We start from the raw sequence: 25,410 nt of genomic DNA, 5'->3' as shown, positions 1-25,410 counted from the left end.
TATTTTGGGTAACGCCGCTGTGACGTCATTTCTATTACTTCAAAGCGGCTCCGTCAAGATGACGTTCAATGTTGACGTCGCGCGCTGGGCTGGTGTGATGGGACGGTCCCGTTATTCCACTTGGCATCGGCAAGCGATGGAGCGCACGAGGAAGACCATTGTCCGCCACCGAGGCCGTTTTGCACTGGATCATACGGCGTGGATATGTTTTGTTTTCATCCTGAAGGCGTCCGGGGCGTCTGCAGCTCACCTGCGCCCGTGTAAAGAGGTGAGAGATCACTCCCACTTAGGTTTCTGCATTCAGAGCCAGCGTTTATTGCGTTTGATACGCTCGTCCAGTTCATAAATCTGTTTTTCAAGCATCTGTGGTTTTCTATATATTTATTTGCACTTTTGGGATCAGTATTTACTGACATGTGCAGCAAGATAATGCAGGTTGTCACACCTTACAATAACCAAAGTAACAGGTGCGTCAGATACTGTACACAACAACCAAAAAAACAACAACCAATGAAAGGCTGTCTGAATAATGCAAAAGGCTGGTTTAGACACTCAATATTTATTGTTATTTATGGCTTTCTTTGCTTAAACATGTAGGAAATACTATTGGCGAACATCTAAAAATGCTTTTACAAAAGATAGTTCTGCAAGAGACTTCTTTAGGAGCAGTAAATCACCTCTTTGGAAGCTTAGAAGTGCTTAATGTGACTCCCAAGTTCTTACAAGAGCTGTAAATTCTGTCAGTACTTCCTTCAATGTGGGAAATGGCTTTTGATGCTCTGAATAATTATTTAGGTTCTTTGAAGTCATGTTTTAGGCACTTTTATTTTAAATTTGTTTTTAATAACTGCATACAGGATACAATATCTCTTTTTTTCAGGTATTCGGAATCCTTTTTAAGATGAATATCAGTTTATTCTTAAGTCTTTTGTTTATCTGATTATGGCATACTAAGGTATCTTGAGCTTTTCAGATGCATATTGATCAAGAAACTGAGCTGCTTTTTGTCTCTGTATATTGATTGGTGTCAGATTGCTTTTTGGGATGGCCATCTCACTGCAGATATGCACTTGTCATCCAGCCAGGGTGTGTGTTTTATGTCTAATGTTATGGTAATGGCTGAATAAGGTTCCAGTGGAGTGCTAAATGGAGCTTTTCACAGAGATGATCAGCACTGCGTGCCCATCTCAAGAGCATGGTGATATGATGCTAAGAATAGCCTTGCTGAAACCGCTTTCACTGAGAGCTCAGTACCTCCTCTGTGCAGGAAGACTGTGACAGTTAAAATCCCTGTGTGTCCCATAAACTAAAATATTGACTGCAGTGCTTGGCTAGGAATAAGGAACAAAATTGCAGAATTGGAACTATTTGGCTTATGCATTTACAAAAATCAGATGGTAATTGCACATAGTTCCCTCAAAGCTGCATTAATTATTTACATTATCCAGTAAAGCCTAGCATATGAAATAACAGTTTTCTTTTTATTAATCAAACAGTTTATTGAATCTTTAAAACAAAAAAGGTAATCATGTAAAAGTAAAAAGAGAGTAAAAACAGCCGTTTTTGTTTCATATTTAGAGGCAATTTATAAAGATGCAGTTAATGAGATCTTAAAAAAAGAAAAAAAAAATCTTCATATGACAAGATTTGACAACCGAAGCACTGAAATATTAATCTTTTGTTATAATGTACTAAAGTGGTTATAGTGGCTGCATAGAAAGCATTGATTTTGCTACATGAGTTTTAGTGAGCTGTCTTGCATTGTGTCATTCAGTGGCACATTATTACAGTATCTGTGGTAATGGACTAGGCTTTTGTATGGTAATGTCAGACTATTTCCTGTTTTGAGCTGTGTCTCTCAGTCTGCCCTCCCGTATGTTGACCCGCAGGGCATTCTTGGTTTTATTATCAGCTTCCTCCATATAGCTGCCTTTCCTTCCCAGTCACTCAGTAAGTGCTGGAGGATCTGCATGCATGTGATGATAAAGAAATGATTTGGAGGTTTTCTGTTGCATTTTGGCCAAACAAAATTGTCACATCCCAGCTAAATGCTGATTAGTAGTGGGCATTTTAATTCATCCCAGTGACAATTTTTTAAATTTAGGTTATGTTGTTATTCCAGGAATAAGTATGTTTCTCTTTGCATATAATAGTCACGATCATTAGATGGAGTGCCCATGAACTTCAGTAGAGGGCACTCCACTCAGGACCATTCCACCCATCAAATACCAGATGTCACTTGGACAATAGCACCTCTCATACTGTTGCACCACACCCGAACTACATTCCCCATGAGTCACTGCATCACAATCACCCTGCCACACCTGCACCTCATTCATCAGCCAATTTCCTTGCCACACCTGCACCTCATTTACACACACATAAAAGCAGCACACTCACTCTCACTCACTGCAAAGTCTTGTTTAGCCTGTCTAGCATTTCCGAGCGTATTCCCTTGTGTTTGTTTTTCCCGTTCATTATCTTTGATTGTTTAAACCGACTCTGATTCTCTGCCGCCTGGCCTGAAATCTGCTTGTTACCGTTAATGATTCTGGATATCCCTGACACACCTGACGCCGTTCCTGATTTCTGCCTGTATGACAATTCTCTTAATAAAATTCTGCACATGGATCCGAACGCCTCTGACTCCTCGTTACAATAATGAGCAAGTCATTCATCGAATCACTGAGTTGACTAAAACAAGTCATTTAATCTTTTATTGAAATTCTGACTTTTGTTCTTGAAGTTGCGAGTTTACATCCTGCAATTCTCACTCTTTTCTCAATTGCAAGTTATAAAGTTATTAATGCGTGTGTATATTTTGCACATATTATCCCAGTTTGATCAATTTGGTTGGGTCTAACTCTGACTCAAAATACAGCCTTATTGAGTGTAGGGGAAATTGTTTAAGGCACTGAATGAAAAATCAGTCAGTGCATGGTTGTGAACAGGAAAGCTCTGTTCAAAAACCTGAGAACCATACACAGTTAAAACCCACAAATGCTGATGTCTGGAGAGGAAAGGGTGCGGACTCAGGACAGATGACTCATGGATTTATTAAGGCATGTTACGACCCTGTTTAACTCTGCATTAAATCCACACAAAACTCAAACACCCATGTGCTTTACTCTTTTACAGTCAAACTTTACACATCACACCCACAAAACACAAGTATCTTGTTAAATTTAGACGTGTTGTTTGTTTTCGCAGGCGGACTACTACTTTCAGTACACAGAGTGTGACAGCACCGGATCAAGATGGAGAGTGGCCATTCCTCTGAATCCAGGACAGTGTACAGGACTACCAGAACCTGTGCAGGGCACCGACTGCAGTAGGTTCACATAGTGTGTTAGACAGACAGGAAGATTTTCCACTTTGTGAAAAGGACATTGCTTGTTTATTTGCATGTTCCTGCATGAATGTGTACATTAATGTGATTCCATGTGTTTTGAATGTCAAGTGTGTGAATTAGAACAGCATATTTGACACCCCTTATCAGCACAGAGGAATTTCCTGGACAGAGTATGTTCAGTGGCCTCAGAGGAATCATTCCCAAAACCTCACAGAGTCCTTGGCCCCTGTATTTTATTTGTAGTCATGTGTAATTTGAACTAAAGTTTGAAAAATGACTATTTTTACTTGATTAATAAATGTCTGAGGTTTTATTGTGCACATTATTAATATCTTCATAAATATTCATCAAAACATTGATCAATATTGATTAAATAATTTTTGCTTTCTTGTGACACAACAAAGACAACAAAGGTGAAAAAAAAAACAAATAACATTTTTTCATGATCCCTGTTTATAAAATAGTATAAAATAGGTCCCACTCATTACATTATTTCTTGCTTTATTATTAGTTTCATTATTCATTTGAAAATGTGTCGCGTCACGTAAATTAAAAACTTGGAATTCTGTTGAACGTTGATTGTAATATATATATATATATATATATATATATATATATATATATATTATTATTATTTTATTTTTACCGGAAAGCTGTCGTTATTGATTTTGTAATTGACAGTTACACTGACGTTAATATGTACTTCGTTATGATGTCATTGATTTTTTTTTCAGAGGAATACTATGATAGCTTGCATATTTATTTATCAAAATAAGCTGGCATGGCATTAAAAACAACAGTTATTTATTTATTTTAAATAGACAAAGAGCCTGGTATGATGTTTAAAACAACAACAAAAAATGTAATTAAAACATCCAAAGAAGTTGACATGATGGTAAAAAAAAAAAAAAGCAAATAAATGTAATTAATTGATTAACTAACCAAAAAAAGCTAAATAGAATGAATAAACAAACTTTTTTTGTTTATTATGTTAGTGGGCTGAATGTTATGGCCTAACTGATTTAAGATCTATAATAATAGTTTTTGGTGCACTTGACCCATCCAGTATTTGGATTAGTGATTGATCTGGTCACTATGTTTTTCTCTTTTGCATAAAAAGCATTGTACATTTTGTTACGTCTTTCGGTCAGCATTCTCGTGCAAAGCGGGGGAATTTCTGGAGATGTCTGCTCAGAAGTGTACTCAGTGTGCGGCTGGCACTTACTCGCTGGGCAGCGGCCTGCGTCTGGATGAGTGGGACGACATCCCTCCTGGATTTAGCAGCCTGGCAACCAGCCCTGACAATGCACCCAATGCACAGAATGGGTCCACCTGCAGCAGGTCAGTTCCTTTGGAGGAGTCAGTCATGTACAAAAGATTGTTTTGAAGACCATATGATTTTTGCTTCTGTATTTGGTGTGTTTTAAAAGTTATTGATTATGTGTTCTGTTTATGACACAACATAGAAATAAAATCCAAATGCATAAAAGACAACATGCATATAAGACACTTACAGCAAGTCAGATAGATCTAAAATGACTGTTCCCAATCCAAGTTCTAATTTGTTTGTTCTCATCAATGTCTTTGCAGTAAAACACTGTATTTTTGCCCTTTCCTTTTATTTATTTATTTAATATCAAAAATGTAGATTAAAGCATACACAGATTTATTCATGCAGGAACACATATTTCCAGGGACACGAAGCAATACAAGTATTAAACCAATAATTTATTTTTATCCTGTTATATAACTTAAGACTGTAGTCACCACAGTGTGTGTGTGTGTTGTTGTGTATTTGTATGTGTTTAGTGCAAAGTGGGTCGCTCAGGGCTCGTATCTGGAGTCCAACAGAGATGAGTGTACCGTGTCGCTGATCTACACTGTACACTTGAAGAAGCCGGGGTCAGTGTCTTTTGACTACCAGTATGTGGATAACAGCATCTTCTTTGAGTTCTTTGTAAGTTTGGATCCCATTTTGGATGTGAAATGCTTGTCTGCAAGATATTTTAAGACATCAAAAGCAGCTATTTTTATTGCAAATATATGTTTTTTTCTTTTTTGACAGATTCAGAACGACCAGTGTCAAGAGATGGACCAGGATTCAAATCAAAAATGGATCAAATTAACTACTCATGGAGAGTGGGGAGCACATAGTGTAAGTCAAAAACACTTAACTACACACTACTACTACTACTACTACTATTATTTTTCTTTATACACTCAGGCTTGAAATGCCATTCAAAAGTCTGGGGATTTTTTTAAAATGTTTTTTTTTTTTTGCTCACAAAACTGGATTTATTTTATTAATATAATATTGTGAAATAAGATTGCAGTTTTAAATAATTGTTCTCTCTTTGAGTATATTTTAAAATGTTATTTATTTATCAGGTGAATCTGAATTCTGGCACTAATATCCTGTATTGGAGAACCACTAGAGTAACACTCGGCTCTAAAGCAGCCAAACCTGTACTCCTGAAGAACATACAGATTGAAGGTCAGGAAGTGCTACTTATGTGTTCTCCATTTTTATCTGGAAAAAAAAGCATTCCCTTATTGAAAAATTATATGACACCATTTCTCTCCTTCAGGTGTGGCATATACATCAGAGTGTTTTCCATGTAAGCCTGGGATGTTCAGCCGCACCCCAGGCTCCTCCTCCTGTGAGCCCTGTCCACGAGACACGTACTCTGGCCGAGGGGCCAGCTCCTGCACACCTTGCAACACAAAAACACACTACGCCTGTAAGTACATACATGCAGATGCATATTTTGTATGGACAGAGATGAAGCCATTTGATTTTAAAGGAATAGAACACACACACACACACACACACACACACACGAGATTCTGATATCACTTACATTATCCTCATATCACAATATTTCCTTTTTAACACTTTGAATAGTTTTGCTTGTGTTAGACTTGTCTTCCAGTTCCAAACTATTCATGTCTATGTGAGGTATGACTTTTCTCTATTTTTAATAGCAGAAGGCTCTGCCATGTGCAAAAGTAGACCTCCATGCTCCAAAAAAGATTACATCCAGACATACAGCAATTGTGATAAAGATGGAAAGGTAAAATAATTATCTTAAAAAAATATGTACTGTATTTTTGAAGCATCAGTGTCCCATATTTATTTTATATATACTTGTATGTACATTTGTAAATTAATATATACTCAAGCTTGCATTTCAAACTTTTTTATATGTATTGTATGTGTGTGTATATATATATATATATAATATTCTTTATAGTTCCATTTAAAACATACAAGTACATAAATGCTCAAATTTATACAAATATATACAGGTGCAACTTAAAAAATGTTAATATCATGAAAAAGTAAAAAAAAAATAAAATAATTTAAACTTATTGCAAAAAGTGAAACTTTCACATTTCTAGATTCATTATATGTAAAGTTTTTTTTTATGATTGGAGCTTCCAGCTCATCTCAAAATATTTTAATATTTCCTAAGATCAATCAAAAAAAGGATTGTTCTTTAAAGTAGGTTCATTTGTGCACTCAATACTTGGTCAGGGCTCCTTTAGCACAAATGACACTGTTGAGCCTTCAGCTCCTCTGCATTTTTGGATCGACTGTTTCTCATCTTTCTATTGAAATTCTTCCATATGGGGTTCAGGTCAGACATGTTGGCTGGCCAATCAAGCACACTAATATCGTGGGCAGCATACCACTTGGAAGTGGTTTTTACACTGTGGACAGGTCCTGCTGGAAAAGGAAATCAGCATCTCCATAAAGATTGTCAGCAGATGGAATCATAAAGTGTTCCAAAATCTCCTGGTAGATGGCTGCATTGACTCTGGACTTGATAAAACACAATGGACCAAAACCAGCAGACATCACAGCTCCCCAAATCATCACTGACTACGGAAACTTCACACTCAACTTCAAGCAGCCTGGATAATGTGCCTATCCAGTCTTCCTCCAAGACTCCAGACCTTGATTTCCAAATGAAATGCAAAATGTAATATTATCTGAAAAGAGGACTTGGGACTTTGGACTGAGCATCAGTCCAGCTCTTTTTCTCCTCTTCCTGAAGACATCTGAGTGTGGTGACCCTTGATGCACTCCAGCTTCAGTCCACTCCTTTTAAAGCTCTCCCCTTGTCAAGTCAAGTCAAGTCACCTTTATTTATATAGCGCTTTAAACAAAATACATTGCATCAAAGCAACTGAACAACATTCATTAGGAAAACAGTGTGTCAATAATGCAAAATGATAGTTAAAGGCAGTTCATCATTGTATTCAGTGATGTCATCTCTGTTCAGTTAAATAGTGTCTGTGCATTTATTTGCAATCAACTCAACGATATCGCTGTAAATGAAGTGTCCCCAACTAAGCAAGCCAAAGGCGACAGCGGCAAGGAACTGAAACTCCATCAGTGACAGAATGGAGAAAAAAACCTTGGGAGAAACCAGGCTCAGTTGGGGGGCCAGTTCTCCTCTGACCAGACGAAACCAGTAGTTCAATTCCAGGCTGCAGCAAAGTCAGATTGTGCAGAAGAATCATCCATTTCCTGTGGTCTTGTCCTGGTGCTCCTCTGAGACAAGGTCTTTACAGGGGATCTGTATCTGTGGCTCTAGTTGTCCTGGCCTCCGCTGTCTTTCAGGGCAGTAGAGGTCCTTTCTAGGTGCTGATCCACCATCTGGTCTGGATACGTACTGGATCCGGGTGACTGCAGTGACCCTCTGATCTGGATACAGACTGGATCTGGGTAAGTCACAGAAGAGGGTAAGTCCCTTGTGTTTGAATCAGCTTTGCTTGACAGTATTCTCAAGCTTGCGGTCATCCCAGTTGCTTGTGCACCTTTTCCTACCCAATTTCTACCTTCCAGTCAACTTTGCATTCAATATGCTTTGATACAGCTCTCTGTGAACAGCCACCGCTTTCAGTAATGACCTTCTGTGACTTACTCTCTTTGTTGAGGGTGCCAGTGATTGTCTTCTAGACCATTGCCAAGTCAGCAGTCTTCCCCATTATTGTGGTTTCAAAGAACAAGAGATACCAAGCATTTATATCATAGGGATGGTCATGTAATGAAACTCAAATGTAAATATTCTAATATTTTGAGATCCTAGACTTTTGAGCTCCATGAGCTGCAAGCTCTTATCATAAAAGTCTAAACAAAAAAACTTTTGAAATGTTTTACTTTACATGTAATGAATGTAGAATATATGAAAGTTTCACTTTTTGTTTGTTACAAAAAAATTAACTTTTTCAATAATTTTTAGATGCACCTGTGTGTGTGTGTGTGTGTATTTATAAAGAGAGAAATGTAGTAAAATAATGGATGTCTGATGAAGAGCCTGCGTCCTCGAAACGTCACATATGCTATGCGATAGTTTTTAAACAATTCATTTTTGATACCTTTGGAGCTTTGGTGTTGCCGACTTTACATTTAAATATTTTTCTGCTTGTTTTTTGGTCAAGCACCCAGTTTAGATTGTGCTTTTGCCTGCTTTTTTGTTGTTGTTTTGTTACAAATAAAATGCAAATAAAAAAGTTGATCACAAAAATGAAATGTAGTAAAATAGAAATATTGTTTATTTTTCTATTTAAAACATTCAAGTACATAAATGCTGTCTCTCTCAGACTCAGGTCAAATATAAGTGGGTAGAGCCTCAGATTTGTTTGGCAGCTGCTGCTGGCGCAGTAACACTGCCTCCATCTGGTCAGCGTGAGCCTTGTCCACCCTGTAATCCTGGTTTCTATAACAACGGCACTGCCACCTGTTCTCCCTGTCCTCCCGGGACTTACTCCGATGGGGTCAAAGGTGAGAAACTATCCTGACATCTTAAAAAGGATATATAAATTATGATTTTTTTTTTTTTAAAGCATGAACATCATTTCAAACAAACAGCCAAAAGATATTAAACATGGATTGTGTGGCATCTGTAGCATGCCAGCCTTGTCCAGCTGGCACAGAGCCTGTCCTCGGGTATGAGTACAAGTGGTGGAACGTGCTGCCTGCCAACATGAAGACATCCTGCTTCAATGTGGCCAACAACAATTGTGATGGATCGAATGGTGAGAGATTACATGAGTATGGTGTTGTATTATGTTACGGCATATGGCTGCAATGCTTGCTTTTACTGCAAGGTGTCGCTGTTGCATCACTGATAAATGTAAATGGGATTTTTCTACATGTTCTTATTTTTGTGTACATTGTGTGCATAGTACCTTCATATCTTGAACATTTTTTTGTGTTTAGGTTGGGAAGTAGCTGGTGATCATGTACAATCAGGAGCAGGTCGTTCGGATAATGATTATCTCATATTAACTCTCACGGTGCCTGGATTCAAGTGAGTCTTCAAGTACTTGTCTACCTCCACACAACTACACTGTTCAAGTGCCGTCCACTGCTCATTACGTTCATTAAAGCTCATTAAAGCCTTGTGTGATTAGCATGGTCAAAATGCTGTACACGAACGTTTCGGCTGTGTGAGTTGGTAGTACAAGAACATAATGTCCTCAGAACATGGTGTGTATGCAGAAGTGTTTGTCCTTACATAACCTGTGCTGTCTGTTTAGAAATGAGTCTGTTACTGTCTGTCGTATCAGGTTGCCTGTGTCAGTTGGAGGAGTATCCGACAGTGAGTACGGCCGGATCACTTTTGAGTTTGAAACCAGCTGCTCAGCTGACTGTGAGTTCTACTTCATGACGGTGAGCATGTTTGCAGTTCTGTCACTCAAAATATTTTATGAAGTTAGGTACTTTTGACTTTCTAACTCTTCCATGACTGCTTGTAATTGGTTTGGAATGGAAACAAAATTTACCACCCCCCCACCCCCTGCCACGTTAACCCTTTCTGCCTAAAGAAACATGTAAAATATATAATAAAACTCAAACTTTTTTTTTTAGCCCCCCCCCCCCCCCATTAGCAATTTAATTAGTGCCCACCTGTAATTTCATGGTGTAACCACTAGAGCAGGGGTCATCAACTATATTTGTCGAAGGGCCAAAATTTTTCTCTGCAGACACTGTAAGGGCCAGATACTCGTAATATAAAATAAAATTTTAATTGTATCCTAATATGTTATTATTTGATATACTAATTCTAATTCCAAATTTATGTTATTTTTTTACATATTACCTGTACTGCAGCGAGCCACCACTGGGCGATAGCAATATTTTATGCTTCATATTTGTGAGGCTGTCAAGCTGTCCATCACTGTCACATGCAGGTCGTAGTTTGTGGAGAACACTAGAAGAAAGGCCTTCTTAATATATTTAAATGAAAAAATGGCACTCTCAAACAGCCTTAAGCGAAAAGTTGATTCAGAGAACCGTAGTTTTAATGAAGAATGGACTGATAAGTACGTATTCATAGTGCCTACTGTTAGAAATGCTGTACCTGTGTGCCTCATTTGCTTTTTTTTCTTGTTAGATTTAAAAATAAATAAATATGGAACGGACCCGAATATTCATTCGGTGGGTTGGTATTCGATTTGAAAATTTGACATTCGAATATTATTTTTATTTTTAATTTTTTTGCACACCTGGGATCCCCCGCGAAACGGTTCTCATTCCTCCTTGAATAATAATTCAATACATTTATATAGCACTTTTCTAGGCACTCAAAGCGCTTTTACATAGTCTGGGGGAATCTCCTCATCCACCACCAGTGTGCAGCATCCACCTGGATGATGCGACGGCAGCCATAGTGCGCCAGAACGCCCACCACACACCAGCTTACTGGTGGAGAGGAGACAGAGTGATGAAGCCGATCAGTAGACATGGGGATTGTTAGGAGGCCATGATGGTCAGATGCCAATTGGTGAATTTAGCCAGGATGCCGAGGTCACACCTCTACTCTTTTCGAAAGACATCCAGGATTTTTAATGACCACAGAGAGTCAGGACCTCGGTTTAACGTCTCATCCGAAGGACGGTGCTTGTTGACAGTATAGTGTCCCCATCACTACACTGGGGCGCTAGGACCCACACAGACCACAGGGTGAGCACCCCCTGCTGGCCTCACTAGCACCTCTTCCAGCAGCAACCTAGTTTTCTCAGGAGGTCTCCCATCCAGGTACTGACCAGGCTCAGCCCTGGTTAGCTTCAGTGGGAAACCGGTCTTGGGCTCCAGGGTGATATGGCTGCCGGCTCCAGGGTGATAAGGCCGGCGACACACTGGCTGCGTGAGCGTCTCGGCTGCGTGGCGTGTCCGTTTTTATTTCGGCTCCCTTTTAACAGGTTGGAGTTTGCACACTGAAACACGCGTCTCAGGCGCGCTCGAGCCACGTGGAAAACGCGTGCATGCTAGAAATAGAACCGACGCATGTCCCAGCAACGGCAGTGTTGTATGGACCGAAGTGCATGTCTGAGCTTCTGTTTTGTTGTTTTGACATTGTGGAAAATAGAATAATAGAAACAAAATGTATTAGCATTTTACCCGTTATTATTAATCTAAATTAATCTAGTTTTTCATTTAACTTAATTTCGTTTTTTCTTTATTTAAATTTCGTTTTTTCTTTATTTAAATTTCATTTTTTCTTTATTTAAATTTCGTTTTTTCTTTCATTTAAATTTTGTTTTTTCTTTAATTTGAATTTCATTTTTCCTTTAATTTAAGTTTCGTTTTTTCTTTAATTTAAATTTCGTTTTTTCTTTATTTAAATTTCGTTTTTTCTTTATTTAAATTTCCTTTTTCTTTATTTAAATCTACCCTTACTGCGGGAATTTGTCAGTCAGAAAAATATTAGACTACCTTAAAAGTATTGCTTAATTTAATAGACCTGTGTGTGTGCGTTTTATATCACTAGTGCAGTGTCCGTTCTTGGAGCATAAGCCCTGCCCGCTTCCCGCTCGCGCTGTTCTGACTATAGTTTACTAAAAGTTTATTAATTCTGAATGTGTCGCGTCTCGCGTGTCCATCTATATTGCACCAAATGCGACACTGCACTCCCTTGTGAAGTCGATTGGATGAACGGTTCTCGAAATAATAAAAATGCAAACGGACATAGGCCTACAGACACAGATTCCTGCCTTTATTAGAGAGAAAAATATGTTAATTACTACCGAAGCTTCGAAGGTCAAAAAATGGTATTCGGACCAGCCCTAAACGTTTTCCTCTTACAAGGCTATTCCTGAATTCAGTATTATTCTGGGGGCCGGATGGAAATCTCTGGCAGGCCGGATTGACGTTGCATGCACTAGAGTATAGGACCCTGTAGAGAAGCTTGTGAATTCCTTAGTTTTTTAAAATACATAATTGTTTACTTTTATTAGGTTGTGGATTTAGTTGTATATTAAGGCATTCTCAAAGACTATTTTGCCAAGGTTTATATTTTTTGTTGTTTTAAATGTTGATTTGAAGTGTAGGTTTTTGCATTATTATTACTACATTCAAACCTGAACACAGAAAGCATTTTGTCACACAAAACACACGTTTATAAAAATGCAACAAATTACCAGGAATGCTTTTTAAGAGATTAATCCTTCTGGGTCTGATCTGATTTTAACCTCTTATTTCAGTCTTCTGACTCATTTTGGCTAAATTGTTATAGCAATACCAATTCATTTTAGTATGTATAATTCTGTATGTGTGTGTCTGTGTAGGTAAGTGTGTGTGAGTGGATGTATCTGTTTTACACTCTTGATGTTTTGAAGTGTAAACTCTTCCTTGCTGTCCACTTTTTTTTTTTTTTTACTGATTTCTAGTTGAATTATTGATTTTATTTTACATAGTTGCAGTGTTATAGATACACCAGTTTATAGGTGTGTGTGTGTGTACAAGTGTTTGTCCGCACGTGTGTGAGTTGGTGTGTTGATTTTGCACTCTACATGTTTTAGAGTTTCACCCCTTCATTGCTGTGCAATTTTTTCAAATGATCTTTCATGTCCCACAGATGAAAGAAAGTCATAGCGTTTTGGAATGTAGAAAACAAGCAATTGTACTATGTACTATGCCTTCACGTTTACTACAAGTGGACAGACTTTAGTTTCTTTTTAAAGTGTTATTGATTTTGTTGTTGCTTCAGGATGTGAACAGAAGGAGCACAAATGTCATTGAATCATGGGAGGGGAGTAAAAGCAAACAGAGTTATACACACATCATGACGGAAGACTCTTCTGTTGTGTTCACCTGGGCTTTTCAACGCACCAGTCAGGCTAGTGATGTCAGTACAAATACATTCACAATCACGCTGATAAAAAAACATGTCTATAGATTGACAGTATTCATAATTAATTCCCACTGTCCATCAGGTGCGTCAGTATGTAAATGACATGGTGAAGATTTACTCTGTGACTGTCACTAATGCCATGGATGGAGTGGCATCAGCGTGTCGGGCGTGTGCCCTGCAGTCTCAGCGGGCCGGCTCCTCCTGTGTGCCCTGTCCAGCTGGACACTACATTGATAAAGAGACCAACCAGTGCCAAGAGTGCCCTCCTAACGCCGTCCTATCTGGGCATCACATCTATGGCAAAGAAGCGTGCCAGCCGTGTGGCCCAGGCAGCAAAAGCAACAAGGTATAGTTTCTCTGGTTTTAGGTGGAAGAATAGCACCTATAAATTAGTTTTAATTTATTTCTAGATATATTTATTAGTTTATTAATTTTTCTTCTTCTTACTACATATAAAAACTATTAACAAATAAAAATTATAAATATTATTATTGATATAATTTATTTTCTCCCAATATACTGTACATGTTTCTATATTGAAACATGGCCTTTTATATGGGGTTATATTGGTAATATTTTTTATTTTATATAATTTTATATTTATATAATTTAATATAATTGTATTATAATGTTCTATTTTCAAATGTTTGGCTAATGACATTTATCACTATTCACTATAAATATTCAGAAACTACTGAAAAAAATATGGTGAAGGGTCACTTTGCATGAAAAATGCTGTTAATTTAAGTCATTATGTAAATTGGTCAAATTTATAATTTTGAATTGAACAAACAAACAAACAAACAGATACATAAGTCTTAATTCCATTAGATTAGTGGTTGAGAAAATAGGCATTACTGAAAGTGCTTCAGGAATAATGATAAGTAATAAGTGTATGACCGTTCTCTCTTGAATGTTTTAATTTTAGGAGCACAGTGTGTGTTTCAGCGACTGTTTGTTTACATACACTATCCAGAATCGGACACTTCGGTATGACTTCAGTGCTCTGAACTCCACTGGATCCATCATGAACGGGCCCAGCTTCACTGCGAAGGGCACAAAGTATTACCAGCTCTTCAATATCAGCCTGTGTGGAGCTGAGGTACCACAACAACACCTGAAATAAGCAGAAATGACATCATAATGCTATTTATCCCTTCATCTGTCTTTTGGCAGGGTCACAAGGCTGCGGTCTGCAGAGATAATGTCACAAACTCTCCCAATGAGGACGCTGAAGGTGGCCAGCAGGGCAGTTCAGTGGAGGCTTTTCTCTGTCAATCAACGATTATCCCATCTGATGGGCGGAGCTTAAGAACAGCTCTTTCCTCTCAGTCCATTAGCCTGGCCGACACTTTTCAGGGTGAGATGATAATTTCACAACTTCAAATCTAAAAATTTATTTTGACTTTTGATAGTGTAGCATTTGTGATGTGCATGTCCATATTTCTTTCATTTGAATTACTTATTAATAAGTCTGCTAAAATTAATATAGTAAGTTATGACATCAATTAAATGTTTAACAGACTTTCCATTATCTGTAAATAATGGAGAAAAGCGTCCTTAATGGCTTATTGAATTATAAGTCAAATCCCGATGGGACTTCTAACTGAAGTAGAATCATTTGCAGTTTAATCATCAAAACTATAGAAGTATGAAATATCACCTATGAGCAAAAACATTGTCAGCGCTGCTGTTGTTAATGAGAAGACCACGTGGGGACTGTGGCAACTAAAAAACATCTTCATGCGGTGTTATTTTTTTGTCTTTACTATCTGAATGCATTATATATGAGTAGATTTTAAAAGGCCAATTATGCAAAATAAATTTTTTATAAATTCAAATAAATTTATGAATTTAGCAGACGCTTTTATCCAAAGCGACTTACAGTGCATTCAGGCTATCAATTTTTACATATCATTTGTTCCCGGGGAATCAAACCCCCAACCTTGCGCTTGATAGCGCAGTGCTCTACCAATTGTGCTACAGGAACACTATATATGTATTTTATGTATACAAGAAACAGAATAGCAATGTTTTCCACACACCTTCCACATGAGTAATCCTGTAACACCCCAACAATCCTGCCTGAAAACTATATATTATGTAATATTTATGTAATTATTAGATATTTAATTAAATTATTTCAATATAGAAATTTGTATTATTCTTTAAATATTCCATTTACATTTTATATGTTTGTTTGTATAATATTTTATAACATTGTTTTATTATTAAAATGAATATAATAATTAATATAATTAAATAATAATTAAATAATTAATAAGTATATAATAATATTTTTTTTCCAGAAATATAATAATTAAATAAATTATAATAAATTAAATAAAAACAATAAATTAAGCATTTTTGGGCCCTAGATGAAATACTATATTAACTTTAAAATCTTGTATGTTGTTATATGTTCACTGTATAATTCAAAGGCGATCTCTTGTTTTCATAAAAATATCATAATACTCTGACAGAGCCTTTAATATTAGGCAAGCTGCCAGTAAAGATGTGCTGTAGTTTTCTGTTCCTTTAATTCATCTGTGTTCTCAGGTATAAAACTCAGTATATATAAAACGGGGTTCTTGTTTAGTGATAAATACGATTAATTACTTGAATCTACGGGTGGTCCTGCTTACTAAGCACTTCCTGCAGTGCTGCCTGCCACCCCCATGTGTCCTCTAAGACAGGTTGTGTGTGTGTTTGTGCCACAGGAGCCACAGTGGAGAAATCTCTTAACGGAATAACCACCAGACCAGAACTATTTCCATCTGCATCCGAGAGAATCCCAGATGTCCACTTCTTCTATGGGTACTGGCGTTTACATCATCAAACCTAAAGTGCCTCTTAAAGTTCCTCTCATATGGTTATCTGGGGTTTTAGTTGTAGGGTTTTATTAATAAAGTTTGATGTTTGTTCATTTCCCTCTATCATCCATTACGTGTTTAATGGCGTCTTTTATTTGTAAAGATCTACACAGTTCACAGCCTCATGTCCGAGAGGCAGGAATGCAGTGGTTTCACTGCGCTGTAACCCAGAGAAAACAATGAGGGGAGACTTATCTGTGCCCAGGTACACACACACACACACACACACACACACACACACACACACACACACACACACACACACACACACACACACAAACAAACAAACAAGCACACTGCTGTTAATGGAGTCTAAATTTGGCACAGGGCATCTCCCATCATGCCGTGTCAAATCACCTCACTGCAGGGCTACTGAGTTGATGTATTTGTCTTGTTTTATTTTTATTAAATTTATTTTGGTTATTGCCAAGGGTGTAGTCACTTATTTTGTTGCTTTTATAATATAAATTTTTAATATTAATGCAATTATTAGTCATATACATATATATATATATATATATATATTTTTTTTTTTATTCTTTTAATAATCGATTATGTATTTATTTATTTATGTGTGTGGGTGTATGTAATGTAATGATTTTTTTTAGGATAGTTATAATATAGTCTGTCTCTCTTTTTATATATATATATATATATATATATATATATATATATATATATAGTGATTATATATTACATTGTCTTAATATAAAAGAGTTATAATAATAATAATATATTCATTGTAAGTATATATATATATATGTATGTATATATATATATATATATATATATATATATGTATATATATATATAAATGGATTATTAATATTTTCATAATTACTTAGTAACTACATGTGATATCACAATTATATTACATTACACAGTTTTTTTTTTCCTTCAATGAGGGGTCCCCTCTGTTGAAACCGCATTACAAGGAGATTACTAGAACATGCAGACAAAAAAACAACAAAAACCTGCGGCAACAAAATTAGTGTAAAAGAAGCTAAATTCTAGTTTAGTTTGACTCCCTCTGTCCTGTGTCAGTGAGTGTCCTGCAGGGACCTGTGACGGCTGCACGTTCCACTTCCTGTGGGAGAGCTCTAGCGCATGCCCACGCTGCACTGCTGTCGACTACCACACCATTGAAGGAGCTTGTAGGGCAGGAGTGCAGGTACACTTTTATTAATTCAATTGATGAGTTACTGTATATACACTGTATATACAGTGTTTTTGTATATTATTTATATATTATTATATATATGTGTGTGTGTGTAAATATATATATATATATATATATATATATATACATACAACCCGAATTCCAGAAAAGTTGGGACGTTTTTTAAATTTTAATAAAATGAAAACTAAAGGAATTTCAAATCACATGAGCCAATATTTTATTCACAATAGAACATAGATAACGTAGCAAATGTTTAAACTGAGAAATTTTACACTTTTATCCACTTAATTAGCTCATTTAAAATTTAATGCCTGCTACAGGTCTCAAAAAAGTTGGCACGGGGGCAACAAATGGCTAAAAAAGCAAGCAGTTTTGAAAAGATTCAGCTGGGAGAACATCTAGTGATTAATTAAGTTAATTGATATCAGGTCTGTAACATGATTAGCTATAAAAGCTTTGTCTTAGAGAAGCAGAGTCTCTCAGAAGTAAAGATGGGCAGAGGCTCTCCAATCTGTGAAAGACTGCGTAAAAAAATGGTGGAAAACTTTAAAAACAATGTTCCTCAATGTCAAATTGCAAAGGCTTTGCAAATCTCATCATCTACAGTGCATAACATCATCAAAAGATTCAGAGAAACTGGAGAAATCTCTGTGCGTAAGGGACAAGGCCGGAGACCTTTATTGGATGCCCGTGGTCTTCGGGCTCTCAGACGACACTGCATCACTCATCGGCATGATTGTGTCAATGACATTACTAAATGGGCCCAGGAATACTTTCAGAAACCACTGTCGGTAAACACAATCCGCCGTGCCATCAGCAGATGCCAACTAAAGCTCTATCATGCAAAAAGGAAGCCATAGGCTCGTTTAAAATGGACTATTTCAAAGTGGAATAGTGTTTTATGGTCAGACAAGTCCAAATTTGACATTCTTGTTGGAAATCACGGACGCCGTGTCCTCCGGGCTAAAGAGGAGGGAGACCTTCCAGCATGTTATCAGCGTTCAGTTCAAAAGCCAGCATCTCTGATGGTATGGGGGTGCATAAGTGCATACGGTATGGGCAGCTTGCATATTTTGGAAGGCTCTGTGAATGCTGAAAGGTATATAAAGGTTTTAGAGCAACATATGCTTCCCTCCAAACAACGTCTATTTTAGGGAAGGCCTTGTTTATTTCAGCAGGACAATGCAAAACCACATACTGCAGCTATAACAACAGCATGGCTTTGTCGTAGAAGAGTCCGGGTGCTAACCTGGCCTGCCTGCAGTCCAGATCTTTCACCTATAGAGAACATTTGGCGCATCATTAAACGAAAAATACGTCAAAGACGACCACGAACTCTTCAGCAGCTGGAAATCTATATAAGGCAAGAATGGGACCAAATTCCAACAGCAAAACTCCAGCAACTCATAGCCTCAATGCCCAGACGTCTTCAAACTGTTTTGAAAAGAAAAGGAGATGCTACACCATGGTAAACATGCCCCGTCCCAACTATTTTGAGACCTGTAGCAGAAATCAAAATTGAAATGAGCTCATTTTGTGCATAAAATTGTAAACTTTCTCAGTTTAAACATTTGCTATGTTATCTATGTTCTATTGTGAATACAATATTGGCTCATGTGATTTGAAAGTCTTTTAGTTTTCATTTTATTAAAATTTAAAAAACGTCCCAATTTTTCCGGAATTCGGGTTGTATATATACATATAGTATATGTAACCCTGGACCACAAAACCAGTTTTAAGTCGCTGGGGTATATTTGTAGCAATAGCCAAAAATACATTGTATGGAACACAATTATAGATTTTTATTTTATGCCAAAAATCCTTAGGATATTAAGTAAAGATCATGTTTCATAAAGATATTTAGTACATTTATTTCCGTAAATATATCAAAACTTAATTTTTGATTAGTAATGTGCATTGCTAAAGACTTCATTAAGACTTAAAAGGCGATTTTCTCAGTAGTTAGATTTTTTTTGCACCCTCAGATTCCAGATATCTAAATAGTTGTATCTCAGCCATACAACCATACATCAATGGAAAGCTTATTTATATATAAATCTCAATTTTGAAAAATTCACACTTAAGAGGTTTTTGTGGTCCAGGGTCTTGACACACACACACACACACACACACACACACACACACACACACACACACACACACACACACACACACACACACACACACACACACACACACACACACACACACACACACACACACACACACACACACACACACACACACACACACACACACACATATGTATGTGTATATGTGTACCAAGTGCAGTTAAAATTGGCTTTGGCGGGGAACTGCAAGTTAAAACATACTTCAAATCAGATAATAGTCTGATCCTCGCTGAAGTAGTCAGTCTAGTAACGAAACACATCTGTCGTGACTTGTGCATATTCTACTGAATTTATCATCAGAGGTTCATCTAGGGGAAGTTTGTTTTCTTCAGAACTCAGTGTGGTGACACACATGCGGAATATTCCTCACATTAAGCAGGCAAAACAAAAATGATGAACAAAATCACCGTGGGTGTTCACGTGTTTGTGACAGGTGCAGTTTGAAAGATGATGATGACTACCTCGAACATGATGCTCGAGTGACACAAATAACTTTCTCATTGTCACAAGTAGAAAAGGGAAAAACTAAGTACATTACTGTTTTAAAGGCTGCTGTCAGTACGTTTTTGTTTAAATAAAATAAATTAATACTTTTTTTGTGACAGTCAAGACATTTACAACGTTACAAAAGATTTCCATTTAAAATAAATGTTGTTGTGTACAAGCTGCACAACTGTTTTTACGATTGATAATACAAGTAATGTTCCTTGAGCAGCGAATTAGCATATTAGAATGATTTCTGAAGGATCATGTGACACTGAAGAAAACTCCGCTTTGCATCACATGAATAAATGACATTTTAAAATATATTCCTATGTACAGTTTTATTTTTATTCCATTTAAAACAAAAAAGATAAATCATTAGTATTAACAGTTACAGATGATAAAAATGAAATATAAAAATTAAAATAATAAATCTATTATTAATAATAATTAAAAAATGTATACAAAATCCAAACTGCATATATATATATATATATATATATATATATATATATATATATATATATACTAGAGACTTATATCCTCTTATAACATCATGAGAAGTTCATGTCCGATCGATAAATGTCAGAAGCAAACATCTACGAATATTTTTTTTATATATATACATTACTTAAATTAGCTTGAAGTCGAGGCTGGGTCATGTTAACATGACACTGAAATGCAATAGATAAGATTAGATAATAAAATAACAAAAAAATAAAGATGAAGCTGTGGTTTTACACTTTTAGATACAGCAGATCTTAGCAATCTTTAAATATCACTTTGCAAATACCAGTTCTTAGAAAAGAACAGAACACTTAGTACCCAGAAAAACTGAGACAACTTTAGTAAAACATCCTTGCATATAAAATGGTTTTTTTTGAGAATAAGTTTTCATCATCCGATAGACACTATTTTAATCATAACAAGATGTACCTTTCATATGTGGAATCTACATCAATGGAATATGAGTATAAATGAATGGATAACAATAAAAGAGAATAAATGTATAATAATAAATGCACAATTAAGTATGTAATGATGCAAATGTTCATTCTAAGGACACTGTGTTTGTTTGGACTGAACCTCGGCTGTGTATCGGAGGACTGACTCTCCCGCCGAAGAGAACGTCTCCATGCGAGGCCATTGACTTCTGGCTGAAGGTGGGCGCTGGGCTTGGAGTGTTCTGTGCTATTCTGCTCGTCTCCCTGACCTGCTACTTCTGGAAGAAGAACAAAAAGTATGATTCTTGCTTTTGGAGATATACAACAATCTCTTTGTTTATGCTAATAAGCATTGTGGTTCTCTATCTTTGTGCTCTGATAGGCTGGAGTATAAGTATTCCAAACTCGTGATGTCGGCCAATAAAGAGTGCGAGTTACCGGCGGCGGACAGCTGTGCCATTATGGAAGGAGAAGGAGATGAGAACGAGGAGGAAGAAGTGGTTTATGCCAACAAGTCTACTCTTCTGGCTAAACTAAAGGCTGTTGCTACCAAGGTTAGCTAAACAACAGCAGGTTTAAATGCTTTCCTTTAAAGAAAGATTGTAAATGGTGCCATAGCAAAAACAATCTCTCCCATCTTTCTCCTGTCACTCTTTGCTATTTTTGTTTATTAAAGAAGCATAAACCCAGAAAAGCAAGTAAGTTTTTTGGAGAATAAGCTGATTGAGGAAATTAGACATCAACACCAATGAACTTCATTGCTCTAAATTGAGGTTGTGCTGCACTAAACAGAACCGCAACAATAACTCTTTATTTACATTACATTTGCACATTTAGAATTTGTTTTTATCCAAAGTGCTTTAAGTAAGAGGAGCAAAAGCAATTAGTCAAGGAGCCAACAAGAGTTGACAACTAAATTATAGAGAAGAAACGTTTTAGTTTCTTCTACTTTTATTCAATAAGGATGCATTAAATTGATCAAAAGTAACAGTAAAGACATTTATAATATTACAAAATGTTTCTGTTTTAAAAAAGCAGGAAAATGATCAAAAATAGTCTGTTTCCTTAAAACTATTAAGTAGGAAACCCGGTTTTCACCACTGATAATAAAAAGAATAATTTAGCACCGATAATAATTGAGCATTGGACAAGGCTGCTGAAAATTCATCTTTGCTAGATTTTAGTTTAAAATATAATAAAATAGAAAATTGTTCATTTAAATTGTAATATTTTACAATATAAAATTTTCTTATTGTATTTTTGGGCAAATAAATGCAGCATGTGTAAGCATAAGAGTCTAATTTAAAATAAAAATAAAAACATGTTTTGTGTAATTTAGTGACCTCTAATGGACATTCACGGAAGTGTTTTTGAAAATATGCTTAAAGTTCTTAATGATTTTCTCTTCCACACTCTGTTCAAATGACCTCAGTTAAACCCTCCCTGTACTCTTTTCACTAGCCTTGCTTTTTCTTTGTCGTTTCCCTTTTTTCAAGCCGCACTAGAATCCACTGCAGTCAGAAAGTTAGCTGTGAGTCTGCGTGAGGGTGGGTGTGTATATGCCTTGATGTTTAACTCTGGGCAGCTGAAGGAGCCGCTGAGGGACTTCTAGAAACATCTGTAAGATTAAAGACTGTTGAGCTGCGTTGGCATATGCGGTGTCACACTGTGTTCACGGCCAATTAGAAGAGAGTTTGAAAGGGAGAGAGTTGTATTCAAGCGTCACTCTTCAGAACTTCCATTGTCACTTAAAGTCTCAAGTGTTCAATTCTGAAAAATGCTCAGATTTCCTGCAGTATATGGAGTCAGTTTTGGTCCTGTAATTATCAAGTAAGTTAATTAAGAGAATAATCTGTCTAAATGGAGAGTTATTAATCACTCATGTTCCTGGTGACTGGTTGGACTTAGACAAACCCTGCCGAATGGAGAAAAATGTATTTGCTGGTCTCCCAGCCTGGTTTTAGCTGGGGATTGGGCACTTTGGGCCAGCTTGGTGAGGCTGAAAGATCAGCTTAAACTAGCTTGGACTGGTTTTTAACCATCAGAGACCCAGCGTAAAACAATTACAAAATTTGGCAAAAAAAAAAAACAACAACTTACAAATATAACTTTTGCTAAACATGGGTTACAACCTACATGTAAAAATATCTGACACTGTATCAGAACACTTTTGAGGACAAGAATCACATATTAACAGAATTCTGAACAAGGTAATCTATTCATGAAGTTTGTTTTTGACATACAATATTTTAAAAAATATATTTCTGTGTGTCTAGTGATAGCAAAAGTCTTGTATGTGAAAGTACATACATCTAAAACCATTATAAAGTGTAGCAAAAATTGAGGTATTTTCTGTTGTTCTCAAAGTATAGAGTGTATGGAAAAAAACTACTGTATACAAAAATTTACATTTTTTCCAGCAGTTTTCTGAGGGGTATAAAAATATATATACATTTAATACTAATTATTTAATTAATTTGTATTAAAATTAATACATTTTATTTAAAAACAATGTCTATTTTAATATTACGTTGACTCACACCACACAAGATAGCACTACTTGTTAGGAACTTAGCAAGGAATTTGTGAATATGGCACAAAATATTGAGCTAATAAGCTTTTAAGAAATAATCAACACACAAATATTGGGTAAAATAGTGCAACTTAACTTTCAGTTTTTTGAATGCAACCTACATTTTTAGTTAACATTTCTCACAGCTTAAGGCATCTGCCATCTTAAATAGATTTTTTCACTGCGCTTGCCAAAAAGAGTTTCTAAAATGCAGCATATTATTATTTGCTACCTTTTGAACATGCTTTGCGTAGGGAGCATGCCGCTGATGCATTAAAATACTGTCTATCTAGGAAACTAGGTTTCATAACCAAACTTATGTGTGAATAACAATGCTCCAGAAATCTGTGCCATACAGAGGCAGATGCAGGTCTTTTGTCTTTCTGTTTAACAGACCTAGCTGTTTGATTTGCGCGCTGGTTGTCCTGGTAACACACGCTGTCCTCGGACTGTCCTTGGCCTTTGCAGGGCAGGCTTTTCAAAGGAAGGCGACCTTGATGAAGAGACTGATTCCGCACTCTGTTTGTGTACATTTGTCGCGCCTGCGTTCAGCGATTTGTTCCCATTTCGCCTGCGTTTTCAAAACCGTGTTCCTGTTTCTAGGGCAACAAGAAGAGCGGTGAAGCCATCCAACTGCAATTCTCCAATACAGAGAAGTCTGTGTGAGGATAGAAGAGGAGCGAAGAGGGATACAGAAAAGAAAGGGATGAATGGAAGTTCGAGATCACACGTAGTGGCCTTAAGAAAACAAGGGCACAAGTGCCCCGAGGAAAGAATATGGGTTAAACAAGCCTGCGATGCCTCAGGAACCCAGATGGATGGATATTCCTGTCAAGATTGGTCACTATGCAGTTGTGTATGTGTTTTCCTATTGTAAATGCGTGAAAATTCCCTCCTTCTTCAGTGCTCGGGTTTCTCCAGAAGCTTTTTGGAGCGACAGGCGTGACTTTACACGAGTCCTAGCTTGTCAGAGCGAATGTAGCCAAGGGTCACACAAATATACTCAGACGTTAAGCTTTACTGACAGACGCTTCCAATCCCAACTAAACAGCACTGGAAAGCCATGCAAAGTGTGTTGTGTTCAAGTACGGCCAAAATAGACTCTCTCTCTCTCTCTCTCTCTCTCTCTCTCTCTCTCTCTCTCTCTCTCTCTCTCTCTCTTTTTTCGTTAAGTAACCTATTTGACTGTGACGGTGACATTCCAAATGAAATATGACATAAATAAAGTCTATGAATAAAGAGATTACAGCAAAGCAGGAGTCATTCCTGTACAGCTATTTTTATGATTTTTCGACATACCTCTGTGTTAATCTGGTTTACAGTACCAAGACAAACACAGGAGCTTTCAGGAGAAAAGAATTCCTTCAAAACTGTGTCTGCAGACTGAGGTGATGAAACATTTGCAGTCTAATTAAGGAACGTAATGAGCTGCCGGTGGGGTTTTTATTCATGAAATGTTAAGACCCATCGACATGAAATCTGGGGAAATGATCTGTCGAGACCTGTATTGATTCTGGATTGAGGAGTAAACCTGTGGTTTACTGTGCCGCTGGGATTTTTAGGTGTTTTGTTTTGTTCCACTGCTCTGAAGTTTTAGATATACTGTAGGCAATATTATTCACTTGAGTAATTCTGTGATTTTTCTTGTTTTGTGTGTGTGTGTTTACAATGAATTGAACCTGTAACTGTTTCCAACTGATGTCAGTTTTTGATATAAGTTGTTTTT

The 25,410-nt window shown here is 36.7% G+C and overlaps 1 protein-coding gene across 1 annotated transcript; it reads left to right on the top strand.

Moving 5' to 3' along the window:
• The first annotated feature begins 94 nt into the window (after positions 1-94).
• On the top strand, positions 95-25,410 carry LOC132101673 (endosome/lysosome-associated apoptosis and autophagy regulator family member 2-like). The gene is made up of 22 exons (XM_059506794.1): positions 95-268; positions 3,211-3,331; positions 4,504-4,693; positions 5,162-5,309; positions 5,418-5,507; positions 5,741-5,846; positions 5,941-6,093; positions 6,338-6,426; positions 8,966-9,146; positions 9,272-9,400; positions 9,585-9,675; positions 9,935-10,037; positions 13,357-13,494; positions 13,583-13,846; positions 14,429-14,602; positions 14,677-14,860; positions 16,221-16,317; positions 16,477-16,578; positions 17,418-17,544; positions 21,230-21,408; positions 21,495-21,666; positions 24,288-25,410. Exons 1-22 carry the CDS (start codon positions 98-100, stop codon positions 24,348-24,350), a joined length of 3,072 nt encoding a protein of 1,023 aa, XP_059362777.1. The 5' UTR covers positions 95-97; the 3' UTR covers positions 24,351-25,410.

The sequence above is a fragment of the Carassius carassius genome, chromosome 23 (genome assembly GCF_963082965.1).
Source record: "Carassius carassius chromosome 23, fCarCar2.1, whole genome shotgun sequence".
Classification (NCBI taxonomy): Eukaryota; Metazoa; Chordata; class Actinopteri; order Cypriniformes; family Cyprinidae; genus Carassius; species Carassius carassius.
Note: the sequence above shows the minus strand (reverse complement) of the source record. Positions and strands in the feature narration are given on the sequence as shown.

Excerpts from the sequence above, each read along its gene's own strand:
- LOC132101673 (XM_059506794.1), top strand. The coding sequence starts at position 98 with ATGGGACGGTCCCGTTATTCCACTTGGCATCGGCAAGCGATGGAGCGC. Across the intron at positions 9,676-9,934 it reads CTCACGGTGCCTGGATTCAA|GTTGCCTGTGTCAGTTGGAG; the intron begins GTGAGTCTTCAA and ends CTGTCGTATCAG. Across the intron at positions 17,545-21,229 it reads CTTGTAGGGCAGGAGTGCAG|GACACTGTGTTTGTTTGGAC; the intron begins GTACACTTTTAT and ends GTTCATTCTAAG.